The 22,095-nt window shown below is 38.9% G+C and overlaps 1 protein-coding gene across 1 annotated transcript in view; it reads right to left on the reverse strand.

Annotated features, from left to right (window-relative positions):
• PRKG1 (protein kinase cGMP-dependent 1) overlaps nucleotides 1–22,095 on the reverse strand; it is a 1,143,802-nt gene that overhangs the window by 202,303 nt on the left and 919,404 nt on the right. The window contains exon 6 of the mRNA XM_047759865.1: nucleotides 3,329–3,406. Within this exon, the coding sequence (XP_047615821.1) occupies nucleotides 3,329–3,406 (78 nt within the window). The remainder of the gene's footprint in view (nucleotides 1–3,328; nucleotides 3,407–22,095) is intronic.

Genomic DNA, 22,095 nt, shown 5'->3' on the forward strand with positions numbered 1-22,095 from the left:
CTTTTATTTACCTACATATTAATTTTTGTAAAACATATACATGGTCTTATAATTTAAAATTTTGAAACGAAAATTATATATATATGAAACTTTTAAAATTAAGAATTTACATACAAATTAGATTTTTTTATGGCCATGCTTGTGGCATGTGGAAGTTCCTGGGCCAGGGATTGAACTCACACCACAGCAGCAACCTGAGCTGCTGCAGTGACAATGCCAGATCCTTAATCCACTTCACTACAAAGAACTCCCCGAAATTATATATTTTAAATAGGACACAAAAAAATTAAACACTAAAATCATCAACAAAAAAAAAATCCATGTGCCCAATTGACATGCTTAACCAAAAATAATTCAAAAACAAAATAAGATGTTTTAGTACAGATTCAACAGGTTTTATAAGCAAAGCAATGTTCATTGTAAAGAAATATGGAGGAGTCCCTGCTGTGGGATCCGATACTGTCTCTGCAGCCTCTGGGATTGCTGATGAGGCGTGGGTTTGATCCCCTGGCCACACATGGTTGTATAGGTCACAGCTGCAACTTTGGGATTCCATCACTGGCCTGGGAACTTCCATATGTCATAGGTTTGGCCAAAAAAAAAAAAAAGAAAAAAAAAAGAAGTTAGAGATTTTTAGGGCAGACCCAGCTGGGGAATAGGGTTAGTCAGGTAGGCCTTTTGCATGTTCCTACCTGTGTGATTAATAGATTATAAAAGTGAGGGGTGCCTCAACTCAAAGCACCTCCCTTTTCAAACAAGGTCACACATATTGCTTAAAACTGATCCTGTTATTCCAAAACTGAAGTCCCCCAGTGCAGAAAAACACTTGCAGAAGCTGTATCTAGTGGTGTGGAACATGTACAGGTAGAGTTTTTTTTCTGTCGTTTGCTTGCATTCTTTGAGTCATTTGTTAAATTCAGTGTGGGTAAGACCTATGATTCCTGTAAATCTAATTTGACAATTGAACCTTTTGTGTAATGCAGTAATGAATTAGAATCTCTCTCACATGTGTCCAACCTGTCATCTCATATGTGTTACCAAAACATCTGTGGTAAATCTTATGTTCATGACTCCCTTTCTAGTCCATCTAATTATATGTGGGCGCATAGGCACCCACATGCACCTCATTCCAGGCATAAATACCACATATTTGCCTGTTTTCAAACTTTACATATACATATACAAACCGCCACATATTTTCCTGGTTTAAACTTTATGCAACAAATAAAACCACACATACTCTTCAACTTGTTTCTCTTGATCAGCATTGCATTTTGAGATTTACTCAATTCATCCATGTTCATACATATATCAACACATCTGTAGTTCATTTCCTTTTTGTATATTCTCCAATTATATGAGTATTACATAATCCATTAATTTGCCTGTATATGTAAATGTGGGTTTCTTCCAGGTTTATTCTTGTTATATTTTAGCTTTGTTATGCTATTTATTAACATTAATAATTATGGCAGCTAAGTTGTGTGACCTTAAAAAGTGGTTAGGGCAAATCTATGCCCCTTCTAAAAAAAAAATATTGTATGTGTTAAAAAATAAAAGTCCAATAAGTTCTTTCTACTTCTCTCCCAGAATCCCTTCAATGCTCTGAACACTGCCAAGGGAATATTTACACAAGTTAAAAAACTCGATAAAACAGCACCACTAACGCACCTGTCTCCAGCTGAGACTGGTTACAAACCACAGCTTCTTTTAGGCAATGCTGGAATTTGTAATGGTGTTGTCACAAAAGCTTGTCATAAATTCATCTTAATGGATGACATTCCATGATGGTAAAGAAGTAGCAACATATATAGAAAAAAGTAAATCCAGAATTGCCAGGAGAAAAAGTCCCCTTGTGACCAACTAAATCACTTATATGCATGAGGAGTTTCAATTTTCCCTGATTCTTTAGTTGACATTACGGATAAAACAGTCAATGGTAAGATCTAAAAAGTTATATACAACTCGCAAAACTTAACATTTATTATCCTCTAACACTGGAAAATACAAGTTATAATTTTAACCATAACAGTACATTTCATTTCATGATGGTTTTTAGGAAGCCAGTCCCAGAGTATCATTTCTATCCCAAGCGTTTTAATATCAGTCAAAAAACAGATATGATAAAAGTATAAATATTATTTTCTTCCCTTAAGTATAATATGCCACTGGTACAAACATTGACATATGCACATTTAAAATTCACAGTTAGTCCAAAGAGGATTCTCTAAAATATGATCCAACAAGATTTATAATCTTTCACATATCCTGTTTTCAGTGGCTGTATTACTCTCTCTCTCCTATTTTAACATAAGCCATAAGGTCTTGGGGTCAGTCATACTTGTTAAATTAGAAGAAATAAATTTACTTATTTTTAAAAGTGATAATTTTAAAAGTGAGATCTACCATATAAACTCACTTTTACCTTCATTTCCTTCCCAGTTTTTTACTTCAGTAGTTCTTATAACTTCTTTTTAAGGATCACTTATGATAAAGCAAAATAAGCCCAAATCACAATGCACACAGTTCAATGACACTTCAATGCAAAAATGATTAGAACTTTACTGCTAAAAGTAATTTAAGGTATTTTTAGCAATGTAATTAAAGCATCAATCTACACATCTTCATTTTACAATTTACTTAATTTCTTAAATACTTTAAAAATTATATTTATAATATTGAAACATTTAAAAATAGTAAGGACTAAATTATGATTTTTTTTCATTTATATTCCTTACCTACCTGTATTTATCCCTTCTGCTATAATTGACCACTTATAATAATTCCTTAGTATCCATTCAGTATTTATTTATGAAGGTACAATGAAACATGAATAGATTTACTTCCTCATTCTCCTCAGAGTGTTAAATCACTTGCCTAGGGATAATAAACTAGTAAGCTTCATAGCTGGATTCAAACTTGGGCCATCTGATTTGAAAGTCTTGATGTTTCATTATCACAATGTTACTGCTCCTAATGACTGGATGGAATTTTTTTCTTGTTAAATAATTTTAAAGCAGCCTGAGTCTTCTCTTTTTAAATTATATAATTTTAATTATGGAGAATTTTCCATTCATACCAATATATCGGTGCCATCTAGAATCATGATTATTCTACCGTAGAACACCGGATGTTTACTGGTCTTCAAAGCCATACTTTTTCTCCTCCTGCCGCATTTATAGGGAGCTTCATTCTCAAATATTTCTTCATCAGTTTCAGAAAATGAAAAAACTCATACAGCTCAAGACCTTGCACATTTGCTCCTCTAGGGGGTGCTAATGAACCCCAGGTGCCTTTGCACCCCCTCTCTCCTGGTACCAGAACTTACCTTTCCTTTGCTGATGATAAAGAAGGTGTCCCCTCTTGCACCTTGCCTGATGATATATTCCCCATTTTCATAGTGGGTCTGAAAAATAAAGAGTAACAGAAAAAAAAAAAAAACCTTTAAGAAAGGAGTAATTTACTGAATGGCTCAACCTCTTCAAATATCAGCTTTTAAAGGATGAGTTCATCCTCATGGAGTTTTACCCAAGTCTAGAATCCATCATTGTTTAAGAATGAATCATAGTCAATGAACACAATACTGACAAGAAATAATTTCTACCCTGCTCATTTAAAAAACTATTTTGTTAGTGCCATTTTTCTGAGGGATTATATTCATAACTTTAATTTCAGTCATTTTAATAGTATGACGAAAAGATTATTATCTCCCATCAACTGAGTATGAAATAAAACAGCAGTGTTGATAATTAAACTTGTCTTTCTATATTATTTGTCATTCATATTTGGTTTTTAGTATTCTTTTAATGATAGACTATTTTTTTTTCTAAGAAAGTACTGTGGCATCTAGCTTTTTAAAGACATTTGTTTTGAAACCAGGTTGGTTTTTCATGTGAGTTAGATGGTCCTAGTTACCTTTTAAGGCACTACTTCATGCTTTAATGTCTTGATTTAGCATTAGATTTGGCCCTGTCAAACAGAATGTCTTTATTTTATGTCCTAAGTTTTGATCCAGCATCTGTGAGCTCATAAACTACCAACGAGGAGCAACGTGAGGCTGCAGAAAGATTATCACAGTTATCGCATCAGTATTCTGATTTGGGCACAGTTATTAGGTCCATTCTCAGGGTAAAGACAGCTCCTGCAGTGAGCAAAACTAATTTCTATAAGGAGAGGTGGGAGAAAGTATATAGCTGGGTCAGGAGGTATAACAGAAAAATGAGAACTGTACCATCTGGCCCTATTCTTTTCTGCAGCTTAGCAAGGGGACTATATTTTGGAAAGAAAATAATGCTTTGTACACTCCTTAAGAAAGAGACTTCATAGTTTGCATGCAATATTCATCAGGCCAATGACTATGATTTGTCCTTATACTTCAATGCTATATTTCTTAATTAGCATTCTTAATATAGATAGCATTTTGTTCTCTCTTAAAATTACCTTTCATTAATACTTGATATTAAGGGGACCTATAAATTTCTTTATATACCCAGAAAATTAACTACTACATACTCTTCCACTTTTTTTAACTCTAAAGTAACATATTTTCCTAATAACAAGTAAAAAAAATTCTTTATTTCCTTCCCCTAATTTCAACCATTAGATGGTACATAGTTAAGACTTTTTCCTACGCTTCTAAATGTACATGTCTATGTGTATACAAATCATTATTTTAAAATAAAAATAGAGCATATAATGCATATTCTTCAATGATATTTCTGTTCCATTTTCATATTTTGTTGCTGAGGAATCATCAATGGATAGCTCTTTGTGATGTACAGATTGGAAAAACAAAATCACAATTGTCTAGTTCATGTATTCCTTCAAGAAACATTTCTGAGTGCCTCTGAGTCAGGCCTAGTTAGAGGCACTGATGATATAAAGATGAGTAAGACAAGAATCTCAGATGAGCACCGTCTGGTAGACTTTCTTTGAGAGTAGTAATGATGTATCCCTGCATTGTCCAATGTAGTAGCCACTCACTAGCCACATGCGGCTACCAAGCAGTTGAAATTCAGCCAGTGTAACTAAGAAACTGAATTTCAACAGGTATTTAATTTTAATTAATTCCAAGTTAAATATTCACACATGGCTAGTAGCTCCTGTATCAGATAGCACAGGTGGTAATTAAAAGCTACAAGGGAAGAGTCACAATCTATGACAGTCGGGGAGAGGGAAGGGTGGAACATCGTTCTCACTCTTGATGTTTCTTTCCATGTGAATGGAGCTCAGGATCCATCTCTGCCCTTTTGGTCACCCTGCTCCAGAGGAGATTGTATAATTTATTCAACTGATAAATTTGGAAGTAATCTGTATGCCCATCTCAGCCTCTCATCTCTTTCTGGTAGGATGGAGTCCCCCACAGAGGTCTGGCATCCTCTGCTGCTTCTCCAGCAGAAGGATCTTCTCTCCAGCAGAGTGAAGCCGGCCCCTGTCTGGACTTCTGTGACAGGACAAATAAGTCTGCCCAAAGAAGGGGTCCATTGTGGAGAGCCTATTTGTCTCTTGCTCCTAAGCTACATTCTCTAGCCTAAATTTTATTAATGATAATGCTAATACTTTAACCCCACTTATTTGCCTCTAATTGAGAATGAATGCACTAAATCTTTCTTTTTTATGACCTGCAAGAGCAATTCATTATTTCTCTCTCCATTTTTATTTATTTATTTATTTATTTATTTATTTTTTTTTGGTCTTTGTAGGGCCTCACCTGGGGCATATGGAGGTTCCCAGGCTTGGGTTCCAGTTGGAGCTGTAGCTGCCCGCCTACATCACAGCCACAGCAATGCAGGATCTGAGCCACAGCTACAACCTATACCACAGCTAAGGGCAATGCCAGATCCTTTACCCAATGAGTGAGGCCAGGGATCAAACCCATGTCCGCATGGATACTAGTTGGGTTCATTAACCACTGAGCCATGACAGGAACTCCCGTTAGTTCTCTTGATACTATATGTTAACTAGATCATTGGCTTCCCATGGTGTCCATGGGATAACTGCAAGGTGTAATGCCTCACACTTATGGTAAGCATTTGTTGCTGGGCTCTGGATGGGCACTCAGCTGGGACTGTCCATCTCTGTTTTCCTTCATGTGAGGTTCTCCATGTGGCTTCCCAATCTTCTCTGGAGCATGGTGGTCTGGGAGTGGGCCAACATCTTATACAGCAGCTGGCTTCCCAGGGCCCAAAAGCAGAAGGTGCCAAGCTTTTCCCATATCACTTATGCTGCATTCATTGGGTTCAGTCAGGTCCCTGGGCCAATCCAGGCACAAGGGGATGGGACTGTACAAAGGTGCTCAGGCCAAACACCTTGGAGTCATCTTTTATTCTTCTGTCCCACAGACTCACAACTGCTCTATCAGCAAATATGACTGGCTCCACCTTCAGAAAATACCCCAAACTCAACCACATCTTACATCTGCTGCTATGACCACCCTCTTTTCCTGCCCAATCCATGTAGTCCCCTCCTAACTGGGATCTATGCTCTTGCCTGGGCCCTTAAGTCCCTTCCCCACATAGAAGCTAGGTTATTCTGTTAACACAGAGTCAGCACCTATTCCTTTTCTGCTCACACCCCTGAAGGGGCCCCTCTACTCATGTACAGTGTCCCACAGCGACTACAATGTACTAACAGCTTCTGTCCTTTTGCTTCACTGACTTCACTTCCTACCTCTCCCTCTCATTATGTCTGTTCTGTTCACACTACTTCCCTTGATGTTTCTTGAAACTCAGGCCCAGTCCCCCCTCAGGGCCTTTGCACAGCCTCTTCCCTACACCTGAAATATAACTTCACCTCAGATATTTCATAACTCCTTCCTATCTTTACTCTAGTATCACTTTCCCAATGAGATCTTTCCCAGCCTGTCCTTCAAACCTGTTGTTCTCTCTGTACTCACGACTCTTCTTGAATTAATTTTCTATGTACAACTTGCCGCCACATCTGTCAGGCTTCTCACAGATGAGATTCTACCCTTGGGAGAGGGAGGTAATCTAAGAAAGATGAATGGATGGGAGTGTAAGGGGGCATGATTAGGGGATCAAGGAATGCTGGAGGTGAAGGGTCAGGGAGCAGGATAACTGGACCCTGCTGAGAGCTAGGCCACATGAGAGACAAATTCAATATCTGGAGCTGTGGCCTCTGTTAAGGAATATCCACTGCCAAACCCAGCCTGGCTTAGAGCTAGCAGAGGGAAAAATACCATGACGTCTCTCTTATCAACCTTTGGTCTCCTGGTGGAGCTCCCTTTGGCTGAACTCAGCTGGAAGTCATGAGACAATAGAACCCCTCCCTCACCTCCATCTAGGTCAGTTTCTGGGCAGAGAAAAGGGCCAGGAAGAGTGAAAAATTTCAGGCCCATGTTTAGTACTTATCAATTGTCCCTCCAATAGAATGTCAGTTCCATGAGGGACTTTTATATTGTTACTTGTTGTGCCCCTTGCAGCCATAAGAATATCTAGTGTTTACTAAGTGTTTATTGAACATATTATTTAAATTATAAGGCTATTAATTTCTCATGTAGCAAGAAGTCTGGAAATGGAGCAGTTCCAGGGCCAGTCAATTTGTTGGCTTAATGAGTCCTCCAAAGACTCAAGTCCTTCCTCTATTTTAGTTGGCTTACCCTCACAGGATGGGTCCTTATGGTCCCAAGATGACTGCTGCTGCTCCAGTCATCACAGCTGGAAGAAATCCCAGAAACCCCTAGCAATCATCCCCTATGTCTCCTTTGAATTTCATGCTTGTTCTTAAATAAATGCCTGGCCATATAAATAGAATTGTTCCAAATGGTTCTCATTAACTAAGGTTACCCACTAGGGCTAAGGAGATTCAATTGAAATTAAAGTTTTGGCAGTGGGAAAATGGGAAGGATAGATTTAGAAGGCACCCAAGAGGGCATTTACTTCATGGACAAATCCAGTCCATAGTTCTAAGCTGTGAGAAAGCTGAGAGCCCATGGTAACTGTCTTCAAATCTCCACTGAGCTGTGGTGAAAGCAGAGGGAGGCACTTGCCCCTAGTGACAGTCCACAGAATGTATGAGAGTTAAGGGAGAAAACCAAGGGCACCTCAACACAGGAAGGAAATGTGTACAGGCCCAAGCAGCACCAAAGTGGATGGGGTGCACTGCTGGGCAGCAGCACCTCATACCAGGCACACTCCAGTAGAGGCCAGGTGAACATGGGCCAGAACATTGCAAAAGAGATTGATGTTGGTGTCCAAGGATAACTGAGGGCCAACTTTAGGGAGCTTTTCAGCCTTGAGATGCTGTGATTCTCTGACAGGTGGTAGTTCCCAAAATTGGCTGCAAAATATTTACCATTTCACCAACTTTCCTATAAGGTAATTTTGCAATTCTCCTATTAAGAGATGAAGCCTAATTGCCCTCCCTTTTTACCTGAGGTGGCCTTAGAGGCCTTGTAATGGTATGGTTACAAGTGTTACCTTATAATAATAGCCTGTGTGGAAATGATGCTGCATGACTTCCAAAGTTATACCACAGAAGGCCATGTAGCACCCACTGGGTTCTTAGGACGGTCCCTCTGGAACCCAGCACGATGCTGTGAGAAGCCCACGCCTCATACAGAGGCCATGAATAGGTGATAAGATGGATAGTGCCAGGCAAGCCTAGCCTCTGAGTCACCTTAATCAGTGCAGCCTGGAGAAGGAATGGAGAAGCTTCCAGCTGAGGCCACCCTCAGCATCTGAGTGTGCCCATCTGAACTCCTGAATGTCATGGAGCAGAAAAAGCTATCCATTGTTTCTGACCTTCTGACCTACATAATTTGTGAATGTCATCAAACGGTTTTTATTTTATGCCACCAGGTTTGGGGGTGTTTTTATGCAGCAATAGATAACCCAAAATGACTCCTTGGGGAATGTACCCAAGTACTTGTCTCCTGCCTTCTCCTGGAAGATCTGGCTCTAGTTGGCCCTGAAGTTCAGAGCCTACCAGCAACTATGGTGAAAGATGGCTTATTCTTCATCCTTAGAATCATGCCCTTGTCTCATGGAAGCTTCACAATAACCCTATGAGGGATTCCTACTGCAAAGCTAGCAAATACAGCCTAAGTAACTGTCTCAAGATCACACCCCCTAATAAGAGATAGAGGTGGAACTTCTTTCACATTCCACAACAAACTGGTGGAGATGGTGGAAAGGATAGGCCATGGCCCTCACCAGTCCATCTCCCTGTCTATGTCTGGGCGGTTTGGTGCAGACAGTAACCAGTCTCTTTTATGTTGCAGAGAAGAGATGCACCCAAGTCACCTTCACTGATACAAATACATTGGTCACAACTTCCTAGTCATGACAGAAAATCCATCCCCAACTGGTAAATGAGAAGGTACTGAGTCACAAAACAGTATAGTGCAAAGTTAGTGGGGTCTGAAAAGGCTGAATTCAGGTGTTAAATCATGGTGCCAGAGGCCAGCTTCCCTTTTCTTTTCATAGCTCTGTCTGCCCCTGGTTGTTTTGCATGAGGGTCCGGGGCACACCAAGATGGTAATGGGCTTCCCTCATGGTCCAGACAGCTAGCTCTCTCATGAGTTTAATTCCTTTGGCCCAGAAAGCAGAAAGTTTGGCAGGCTATCCATAACCTTTTTATTTAATTCATGGAAATGATCTAATGATATTAATATCATCTGATATGGGTTTGTAACTCCACACCCACAACTGCCATATAAAGTATTTTAGTTTACCTACACAGGTATGTACCATACCTATTTCCATGCTGCATAAGCTCATAAAACTCAGGGATTCAGAGAAGAGTCTACAGAACAGCAGCCAAATGCAGTCCAGCTTTGGGAAGGATAATGTTAATGGAGTCATAATACTGGGACTATGATGACTGTCAGCCTGAAATGCTCAACTGCACCTGAGGGGAAGATGATCACACATGCTGATTTCTGCAAGGCTCTCTAATTATGTTAATCAAATGCCAGCAATTTCACTGTCTTTTGAAGGTCACTTTCCAGTCCTGCCATTTTCTGATTTCATATTAAATCATAGAAAAACACAGAATTGAGAAATGGAATAAATCTTAGTAATTAGGCAGGTTCTTTTATGGGTTTCCACAGTTATTAGGCTAAACACCAAACTCCATCACATCCTGCATGATCCTATACAGTCTGCTCAGTGCCTTCCTTTTCAACCTCTTCTCTCCCTTATTTTTCCCTCCAGCCCTGCTGGCCCTCTTAGGTCCAGTTATCAACTGTCACATTCATTCCTGTGTCACCACCAGGACTAAGGCCTCCCATTGCTATATCCTCACTGCCTCTCTCCTGGTTATAGCTGACCTGGCATCTTCCTCCACTTCACACACACACTTTTTGGCTAAATTAGGTCTCTTTTATTGTCCTTTTCTGAGCTTGCAGTTATTTATTGGTTCGCATATTTTAATGATGTTTTTAACCAGTTCTATCGAAGTTCTACCGAAGGCCAAAGACTGTGCTCTGGTTTTGCTCATTATAATATCATTAGTGTCTGATATAGAGCTTGGGACAGAATAGGGATTCAGAACTATTAATTGCATGAGTGAAGTAGTCTTCCTTAATCTCCATCTTCACCTGTGCTGAACCCAGTTGTCTTTCTCTGTCTCTACTATTATTTCCACTGTCACGCTCTGGCCCATGCCAAAATCATATCTTAGATTTTTGTAATGCCCTCCAATCCAGTCTCCTTGCTTTGGCTCTTTCCCATTCATCCTGCTCCACACCATTCTGCTCTTAACAACCAAAGTGACCTTTCATAGCAAATTGACTGCAATCACTTTACTGCTAAAAACTTCCAATGGCTTCTTGCTACAATTAAAATCATTAGCAACTTACTGTGGTCTAAAAAGTTCTCTGTCTTCTGGCCCCTACTTCTTCATACTCATCCCCTCCCACTCATCCTCGTTCACTCTATTTCAGACACGCTATCTTTCTTTCTGTGCTTTGTGCCTCTGAGGATTGGCTCCATCCTCAGAACCCTGCACTCAGTAGACCTTCCATCTAGAACCCTCCTCCTCAAGGTCTTTGTCATTATCTTATTCTTATCAGTTGGTTGTCAAGGCCTTTCCTCACCATTCTTTTTTTTTATTGTCATTATTTTTTTTATTTTATTTTCCCACTGTACAGCAAGGGGATCAAGTTATCCTTACATGTATACATTACAATTACATTTTTTTCCCCACCCTTTCTTCTGTTGCAACATGAGTATCTAGACAAAGTTTTCAATGCTGTTCAGCAGGATCTCCTTGTAAATCTATTCTAAGTTGTGTCTGATAAGACCAAGCTCCCGATCCCTCCCACTCCCTCCCCCTCCCATCAGGCAGCCACAAGTCTTTTCTCCAAGTCCATGATTTTCTTTTCTGAGGAGATGTTCATTTGTGCTGGATATTAGATTCCAGTTCTAAGTGATATCATATGGTATTTGTCTTTCTGGCTCATTTCACTCAGTATGAGATTCTCTACTTCCATCCATGTTGCTGCAAATGGCATTATGTCATTCTTTTTTATGGCTGAGTAGTATTCCATTGTGTATATATACCACTTCTTCCAAATCCAATCATCTGTGGATGGACATTTGGGTTGTTTCCATGTCCTGGCTATTGTGAAGAGTGCTGCAATGAACATGCGGGTGCACGTGTCTCTTTTAAGTAGAGTTTTGTCCGGATAGATGCCCAAGAGTGGGATTGTAGGGTCATATGGAAGTTCTATGTATAGATTTCTAAGGTATCTCCAAACTGTTCTCCATAGTGGCTGTACCAGTTTACATTCCCACCAACAGTGCAGGAGGGTTCCCTTTTCTCCACAGCCCCTCCAGCACTTGTTATTTGTGGATTTATTAATGATGGCCATTCTGACTGGTGTGAGGTGGTATCTCATGGTAGCTTTGATTTGCATTTCTCTTATAATCAACGATGTTGAGCATTTTTTCATGTGTTTGTTGGCCATCTGTATATCTTCTTTGGAGAAATGTCTATTCAGGTCTTTTGCCCATTTTTCCATTGATTGATTGGCTTTTTTGTTGTTGGGTTGTATAAGTTTATATATTCTAGAGATTAAGCCCTCTATGCTCATTCGCTCTCTCTCCTATGTATGTCCTTATGTTAAATTTTTTATTTTAGAAATATATTCTAGAGATTAAGCCCTCTATGCTCATTTATATTCAGTCTATGCTATAGTAAAGACTTAAGGGAATTCCCTGGTGGCACAGTGGGTTAAGGATCTGACATTGTCACTGCTTCGGCTGGATCGCTGCTGTGGCAAAGTTTCAGCCCCTGGTATGGGAACTTTCACATTCTGTGGGCATGGCCAAAAGGAAAAAAAAAAATTATATATTCTAGAGATTAAGCCTTCTATGCTCGTTTGCTCTCTCTCCTATGTATGTCCTTATGTTAAATTTTTTATTTTAGAAATCTTTCTAAAATCATGTAATTGTGATTTGCTGCTGCCAAAATGCCACTGGATACTTCAATGACTGCTTGATGACAAACACAGCTGCAAACCACAGCACAATCGAGCTTCCAGTGAAAAAGGCCTTCCATCACAACCATCACGATTTGAAATTATCCTTGTTGTTTGTAGTGACCCTCCTCCCCCATCACCAGCTGCTCAGAGGATCTGGGAGACTAAGTTACATCCATTGTTTCACTTGCACACAGCGGGCTGTCAGTGTATAATCTAGATAAAGGATAGATTTGATCCAAACTCCTTCATTTTGAATAGGAAAACTGAGTAATATATTATAGATCAGAGGAATGGATAGAGAAGGAAAAGTCACAGCATGTCCAACTGTAAGCAATGTATTCTCCAAAGATAATAACTTGGAATAACACTCCCCAGACTTGTGTGTTAGGAAAAGCCAGTCTTTGGAACTAGAAAAAAAAATGTATATCTTTTTTTTAGGAGTATGTATATCTCTTGATTCTCAGACTTCAATGTTAATATATAAATACCTACTTAGACTTTATAAAACTCTGCACATGTTTGCTGATACTTGGCAGAAGGCTTAGTACAACACTGGTTAGGGCACTTTGAGACCTTAGTATTTGCTCCCTGGTAAACATGTATGATTCATTTTCACTTTTTATAACAGATTCATAATTACTGATATCAAACATACCTACATTTTTTTTTTGGCTTTTTAAGGCCACACCCATGGCATATGGAGGTTCCCAGACTAGGGGTCAAATTGGAGCTACACCTGCCAGCCTATGTCACAGCCACAGCAATGCCAGATCTGAGCCCCATCTTCGACCTACACCATAGCTCATGGCAACACTGGATCCTTAACACACTGAGTGAGGCCAGGGATCGTGGATACCATTGTAGTTCGCTACTGCTGAGCCACCAAAGGAACTCCCCAAACATACCTATATTCTAACTGGTGTTTTATTTTCAGCCCCCAACTATAGCATAATCTGTGACTGAATCTCAATTAATATAAACTAACATTGAACATATTCTGAAGTAAAACCTCACCTAAATTATGTCATTCAGAAATTAGAACATTTCCCTTTATAACTAAATTTAATTAAGTTTAACATTGGAATTATCCTTAAATCTTTTTTTTTTTTTTGGCCATGCCCATGGAATGCGAAAGTTCCCATACCAGGGGCCGAAACTTTGCCACAGCAGCGATCCAGCCGAAGCAGTGACAATGTCAGATCCTTAACCCACTGTGCCACCAGGGAATTCCCTTAAGTCTTTACTATAGCATGGACTGTCTATTGACCCTAGCCTAATGATTAAGGCATATGTAATATAAATCACTATGTTAATTACTGCCAGTTATAAAAATAGCTGCAATAAGTATGAATCATCTTTGTATGCATGAATATCAAATACATCTTTTAAATAGGGAACAATTGGAAAACTAGTGAGTTTAGAACAATATAGTCTTGAGTCATTATTTCTGCTTTATTTTATTTTTTCAGAAGATAATTATGTCATAGAAGAAGTGAATTATGTCTTAAAAGGAGATATCAAGAAGGACAACTTTCTTTTTTTTTTTTCTTTTAAGAAGGACAACTTTCTTAAAAACAATGGTAATTGTCTTCCTGGCACCTAAATTGGTAATCCTCAAAGGAAATTCCTCCCTTTCCCTAGTACCCCATATTTTTACAAAGATAAGACCTCTTATGGAGAATAGGATAACCACATAGCTTGATCAGTCAAAAAAAAAATGCAACAAACAAGATATTTCTTTCCAGGACTTCTCTATTTCATAAAATTCTGCCTATTAGATATTCCAGACTTAGATTATATAGAGCTACCAAAAAGATGACAGCTGATCATTACAACAAAATAATATTTTCCACATAGCTAATATTGAATTGCGGTGGTTTGGAACCAGGTGTCTTAGGTAAATTATATTGTGGATACAATGATCACACCTATAAACCAGAGATTTTTTGCATTCTCTTCCCCAATCCAAGATCACCAATGATTTTATCACAGAACTAGTACTCCGCTAACAACTGACAACAATGTGTTAAGTGCATGTATATTGTCATACATGGGCCATTTCCCTTTCATTGAATAATTGTCAGGGAACTTGTTCTGTTATGAAGTGTGTTCTTAGATAATATCTAACCTCATTAAAGCTATGGTTTTGTTGTACCTTCCTTCCTATCCTCTAAAGGAAAATTAATTTTTCTTCACACCACCACTCACAAATTAACCAGAATACCACAAGAACAAATCAAAGCCTGGAGTATTTATTCTAACTACTTCCCTTTCTCATATCACCACCATCTTTACCCGACCAACTAGACATCCAGGATGTACATTTCTCTATACAGACTTTTCTTTTTTTCTATTTCAACACTACATCTCACATGCCATTCAGGATACCCTTTTAATTTATATCCAGTACTTCTGCACACGTCTTGAGCTGGACAATAACTTGACTCTCAAGCTGCTCAAACTAACCTATAAAATCTTCCTTTAACAACTCTGAACCACAGGTCCCGATTAGAGACTACCCTTTATTAGAAGAGGCTGATCATTTATGGACTTCACCCAGCATCATTAATTCATATCTCTCTGATTGAGACACTGTGACTGGCACTGAGACTACAAAGATACACAAGACACAGTCCCTAACCCGAGAGGAAGCATTTGATTGTGGTTAAATAGATGGATACTGGAGCCAGACAGCCTGATTACAAATCCCAACACTAGAACCCTAAGCAGTTTACTTAACTTCCCTATGTGGTCTCCTTTCCTGAAAAACACAAGCATCCCTCCATAAACAGATAGTTGTAAGGATCAAATGAGTTAACAGCCACAAATTACAGAGCTTGTCACATTGTAAACACTATATACTTGTGAATATTATTATTCTCAGTGAAAGTTTAACATAAGAAGATAGATTTGTATACAGGTAATTTATCATACATAATATTTAGCTCTTCCCAGGCTCCATTTCTCTGCTGAATGGGGAGGAAGGCCTTTGTAAGCAGAGGGAACAGTAAAAGCACAGAGGGATCTATAAAAGCACAGAAAAGGCAAGTATGTGCAGTTTACATGGAGAACAGTGAGGTCAGAGTGGCTCAATCTTACAACTCACAAATAAATGAAGTGCATTTATTTTTATTGGGTCATATTGCAACTCTAATTCCATTAATTTTGTGACCTTCAAACTCCCTGAACAACCTAAAGTTTCATATGTTCTTTGTCATTCTGTCGTGTGTCATAAAAAAAATCACAACAGTAAACTCCATTCCCTACCTAATCTTGTATTCTAATTCAGAGATATCCCTAAAAGGCTCTGTGGACCAGACTGAATACAAATATATATCCCGAAGAGTCAAAACTGGAGGCTCAGCAAACATAAGTGCACACTTTGCCTACTTAGACATCTCACCAGGACAACCCCACCTTGCTGGTCCAGCCAGGTGCCTGTGGGAAGGAAGGATGATGTCAAGATCCTCATAATGAGTCCTCACCCCAATCCCAAGGGCCATCAGGTCACAGAGGGTGAGAAGGCCAGATTCACAGAGCCCCCAGAGAACCTAGACACCTAGGTAGAACCCCAAGTACAGACAGAAAATGTTTTCTTTTTTTCATCAGATACAGATATTGAAGACTTTTAGATAGAGAGCCTGCCTGTCCCTGGCTCCCAAGGTACCTAACCTGACTAGCTCACCCAAGCTATTTAAGAAGCAAATAGCTGGAGCCACAAGTGTGAGTCTGTGCCACCTCCACTCCTAAGGATCTGTGTCTAGCAGCAGCTGTCCTTTGGCTCATTCCCTGATGTGAAAACAGCCCTGAGGAAACATTTGTCAACTGCCTCTCACACTGTTCCTCAAACTCCTTCACCTTGAACTTCACCTTTCTGGCACTATGATTCCTTTTAGCTACTAGGCACTTATGCTCCGTCCTTGATGGTGTTATCAGAACTGTGTCTCTGCTGAGGTACCCACTTGTATTTGGAACCCAGGCGCCTGACCCCCCTGGATAAGATAGATCTTGTGGGATCAACTCTGTATTGTCAGATTGTGAGGACGCCATAACTTGCCCGTCAGTCTCGCCTTAACAACGTACTGGGGTGAATTCTTATTAGCTTCCACACCAATGAAAAAGATCAGTGTAAATTCTCTAGGGCAGGAAGTCCTGGCACTGTGTAAGCTTATCTTAGAAAATTAATTTATGACTTGTAGCAGAATGTACCAAGCCAACAGGCTGGATGAGAGTCAGAATTAACATTCCCCACAATGGGCCCAGATGTAGCTTCTTAAAGAAACTAATGGGATTGTCACAATGATAAACAGGAATTACTGGCAGCTTTGCATTCTCATGGGGTCCAAGGGACCAAAGGCAGGCATAATTCTGTCTACTTTGTCTCTAGCTCAATGCAACCCATTAAAAATATCATGAAATATCTTTAGTGGATTACAAGCAGCTTTTTTTTTTTAATGGAAGAAAATGGAAAATATCAAGTGCATCACACACAGTAAGGATAAGGTATCATTTATAAAAGTTTTATATGTGTACGTGTATGAATACTTATGTGCCTACGAGGTTCCAATATAAAGTGTATAGTATAGTAAGGCTATTATACATACATTACATTGATCAAATAAGTATTTTTCTTTCTTTATAAAAGCCATAACATCTTCAAGCAGGGAGGTATCCTGACTTTTATATGAAATCAGCTTTAGGAATTTTATTATCCTTAAAAAAAACACTAGTATTGGATTTTTTTCATGTTTAAATTATTTCACTTTTGGAAAGGTGTGTATAAGTTGAAAGTACCAGCTCTTTTTAAAAGAATGTGCAATCAACATTTAATAAATGGCATTTTGACTCAGTTCACCCCTTTGTTTTCTCATCTGGCTCTCCATCTTCTTGCCTCATTCCTCCATCACCATTCCTACAGTCTGACAAAATGCAATCAGTTTCATTTACCTTTTTGTACACCCAAGTATCTGTTTTTCCAAACATTTAACACTCCCCATAGTGCAATAAAACTGCTATTAGCTTTTGTTCAACTAATACTGAATTCTGCTTTCCTTCATTGAGTCTCAAACATTTTTGATGTCTTTGTGCCTTTAGTGGCCAGATCACATCATTATCCTTTAAGCCTCTTGAATACCTTCAGAGTTTATGATTCAAAGATAGCTATGCTTGTCTGGACTAACTGAATCCTCACTCTAAATATTAGACAAAGGAGGGGAAAACCTGAGCTGAAATTCCATAAATGCTTGGGTTTGGTTTGAGGTTTAATGGAGCTCTTCAATAACATTATTTTCCAAATGGATTTTTAAACTCTTGCTTTTACTTTCAGAGATTTCTGATGCAAACAGAATCATATCACACAATGAGTAAAAGTTATATCAAGGCAGGCACACAATATGCCAAAAAATCTCTAAAAGGAATGGTTCATTTCAGATCTATTCATTTCACAACAGAACATAATTGTTTATGCAGGAGACAGGCAGGCATTCCCATTCCATATAATTAAACTATAACTCAAATTTAACAATTTGATCTATAAAGGCAATTAGCTTCAGCAGAACTTGGAAATTGTTTGCCCTGACAGATTATGAAATGTGTCACGGAGAAGCATACAATTTAGTGTCTCAGAGTCACCATCTGAAGTATAAATAATGTTTTGAAGTTTCAAATAAAATAAATACAATACTCGAAAAGGAAAATTAAAGATTAATCTGTTTCTCATGAACCCTAAAACAGAAAGAGTGGAGTGAGTCAAAAGTATGTATAATTCACTCAATATTTTGCTGCTTTAGGATTTTTAAATAAATATTTCACACTTCTCTTTGAGAATATGCTATTTAGTTTAAAGGGCATCTTGAGTCATTGAAGACCAGAAAGAAGAAAAAGCAATGAGGATTTAGATTACATGAAGGAGGAAAGGCTCCTTATGTGTTGGAGGATGCTGTTCTCACCTTGAGGATATTTTGTTTCTGTCTAGACTAGTTTGAAAATGATCCTGTTCAGAGGTGAGATTATAGACTCATTTACGATCCTGTTCCCTTTTTTTATTCTGCAATATGCCATAACCACTCAGATACAGTGTACTGGGGTGAGGCTGAGGTGCTTCTCAACAGCTATGTGACAAAGGAAGAAAAACTTCTTCCAGGGAGAGACAAATATCAGATGATATTGCTTATATGTGCAATCTAATTTTTAAAATGATACAAACAAACGTATTTGCAAAACAGACTCACAGATTTCAAAATCAAACCTATGGCTACCGAAGTGGAACTGTGGAAGGGGGGAGGGATAAATTAGCAGGTTTGGATTAACATATACACTAACCTTTATAAAATAGACAACTAACAAGTACCTACTGTGTAGCACAGAGAAATCTACTTAATAGTCTATAATAAGCTATATGGAAAAGAATCTGGAAAAGGATATGAAAAAGAATAGATATATGTATGTGTATAACTGTTTTACTTTGCTGTATGCCTGAACCTAACACAACACTGTAAGTCAACTATACTCCAATAAAATTAAAATAAAAAAATAAATAAAACACCCCCCCACCCCCGAATAGCTTCTTCCAGAATGTGAGATTAGTGTGTACTGGAACTAATACCTAAAGTGATAAACTAAATATTTGATAACTGGTATTTTAAAGGCACTAACCAGTCAGAATGGACACAGCCTGCAGCAGGAGCCTGGAGAGGAGGCTCCTGGATCATGGGAAAGTTTGGGGGCCCCAGGAATAAGCTGGGGCAGCAGTCAGAGGGCTCCTGGCGAAGCCATTTTTTAGTAAAAAAACAAAACAAAACAGTGCAATAGTATTTTTTTTTTACTAACCAGTGCAATAGTATTTCAATGTATTAACAACTTGTGCAACCCACTGAATAGAAGGCCTCTAAACACTCTTTCACCTTATCTCCCACCAGCCCCAGCTTCACACATATTTTAAGGTTTCTGTATTCATTACCTGGTAATGGTAGTTTTAGTGACAGAATCAAGAAAATACAATAACTAAATCTGCACAGAATATGAAGGTAGATTGTCTCATAGGAGAAAGGTCCTGGCTGGGAATAGCTAAGGAGCTGAGGGGGTTCAGGATAGGTTATCCCCAAATGTGGCAACTTGGCAATTCAATATGTTAAACTAAAGGAGTTTAGAAAAACACCAGAAGTGGGAAGGTCATCCTTCCCTTTCTCCTGACCTTCTCCCCTGAAACAGGTCCTAAAATCCTTTTATCGGAGGTGCCTCCCTATACTTAGAGGAAAGGAGTATCCTTATCTTTGAAGACACAGGGATGCCTAGAAGAATGCTGGCAAGCAGGACTTGCTAAGTTCCCCCTGGTTTACTATACTTACTTCACACTACCTGGACTAGCATGGTCCTTCACGCTTCCTCTGACCTAGCATAAGAATACTTAGGCCCAACTGCTTCTTTGGGCCTTCATTTCCTTAGAAAGGAGCTTTCCTCAGAAAGACACTTCTGTGTCAAGTAAAACGTATATTAAGTGAATGAGTATGTTTGTCTCCTGTCAATTTGTCTTCGTCAGTTTAATTTTAAGACCCACCAAGGGACCCCCAAGAGGGGCAGAGAAAACTGTCCCCGCCCCTGCACAGCTTAAAAAGTGAAATGAACGCAGCTAAGGAAAAAACACCACGAGGAGGAGTGTGCTTGGTGATGAAACACAGAAAGAGAATGTCTGTGATGTGTGGATGCAAGCCGCAGATCACAGATCTGAGGGTGGTGGGCTTTTTAGTCTCCAGAAAAGAAGGCGCTGTTTTCAACAAGTATATTTTAATCAGCCTCAATCACCCAAATGAAGGATGCTTTGAGATGAACCACTTCTCTTGGCTTTCAATAAATATGCAACCTTCTTATTAAAGTGTTTGCTTTCCAAGTACTTGATATCAGGAGGAGGGAGTCTGGATCCAAGAGTGTACATTACAGTCACACATCTGGATGAGACGCCCCACACACCAGGAAGTATGAGGCAGGCATTTGGGTTCACATACTAACTTCACTAGTATATTATACTAAACACTGGAGCATTAAAAGTATGCCAGATACAGATATAAGATCTGGTTTCTTTTACTGCTGGGATGAAGCCCAGATGCTAAGTATGTTAAAATTCAACAAGGCAATGCTACACTGGCAACTATCTTTTGATTTTGATAAGGACCCACCTTCCTACTCCTACCTTCAGGCCCCTGAACCCATGGTGCCTCTGCAGACAGTCAATACTATAAAGAAGAGCCAGGACTTTTGCTATCCTACCGCCTAGTGGGCTTTCACCTATGTTATAGATGTCTAATCTCACCAATTTTGTGAGCATAGATTTACAGAACTTGGTAACCATGGAAGCCCTGGTGGTCAATTTATTCACCTTTAAATGGGACCACAGTGGCTGAGGCTGCCTTTCATTATGTTTATCTTCCTATTTCTAGAAATGGAGGAAAGGGGATTGTTTGTAAAAGAAATGATCAGCTGAAATTCTGCTAATTTTCTAGACCACAATATGACTTAATATTTTATAATCACCATAAAAACTCAAAAACTCACTTTACACTACAATGTTAACTCACATCGTAAGAAATAATAGCTATGATTAACTTAGGGCTTACTACACACTAGACAATGTGCTAAGGAGATCTCGATTATGACAACGACTCAAGGAGGTCTTACAATCTCCATTTTCCTAGAACAAAACGGAAACTTAGGTTTGACTAGTTTTTCCAAGGTCACTCAGCAGGTAAACGTCAGAGGCAGAATTTGATGCCAAGTTTGCTTTAGAAAGCTTATGCATGCAAAGCAATGAAACTAGAACACACCCTCACACCATGCACAAAAATAAACTCCAAATGGCTGAAAGACTTCAATATACGACAGGACACCATCAAACTCCTAGAAGAAAACATAAGCAAAACACTCTCTGACATCAACATCATGAATATTTTCTCAGGTCAGTCTCCCAAAGCAATAGAAATTAGAGCAAAAATAAACCCATGGGACCTCATCAAACTGAAAAGCTTTTGCACAGCAAAGGAAACCCAAAAGAAAACAAAAAGACAACTTACAGAATGGGAGAAAATAGTTTCAAATGATGCAACCGACAAGGGCTTAATCTCTAGAATATATAAACAACTTATACAACCCAGCAGCAAAAAAGCCAATCAATCAATGGAAAAATGGGCAAAAGACCTGAATAGACATTTCTCCAAAGAAGATATACAGATGGCCAACAAACACATGAAAAAATGCTCAACATCGCTGGTTATAAGAGAAATGCAAATCAAAACTACCATGAGATATCACCTCACACCAGTCAGAATGGCCATCATTATTAATAAATCCACAAATAACAAGTGCTGGAGGGGCTGTGGAGAAAAGGGAACCCTCCTGCACTGTCGGTGGGAATGTAAACTGGTACAGCCACTATGGAGAACAGTTTGGAGATACCTTAGAAATCTATACATAGAACTTCCATATGACCCCACAATCCCACTCTTGGGCATCTATCCGGACAAAACTCTACTTAAAAGAGACACGTGCACCCGCATGTTCATTGCAGCACTATTCACAATAGCCAGGACATGGAAACAACCCAAATGTCCATCCACAGATGATTGGATTTGGAAGAAGTGGTATATATACACAATGGA

This window comes from Phacochoerus africanus, chromosome 15 (genome assembly GCF_016906955.1).
Source record: "Phacochoerus africanus isolate WHEZ1 chromosome 15, ROS_Pafr_v1, whole genome shotgun sequence".
NCBI classification, from domain to species: domain Eukaryota; kingdom Metazoa; phylum Chordata; class Mammalia; order Artiodactyla; family Suidae; genus Phacochoerus; species Phacochoerus africanus.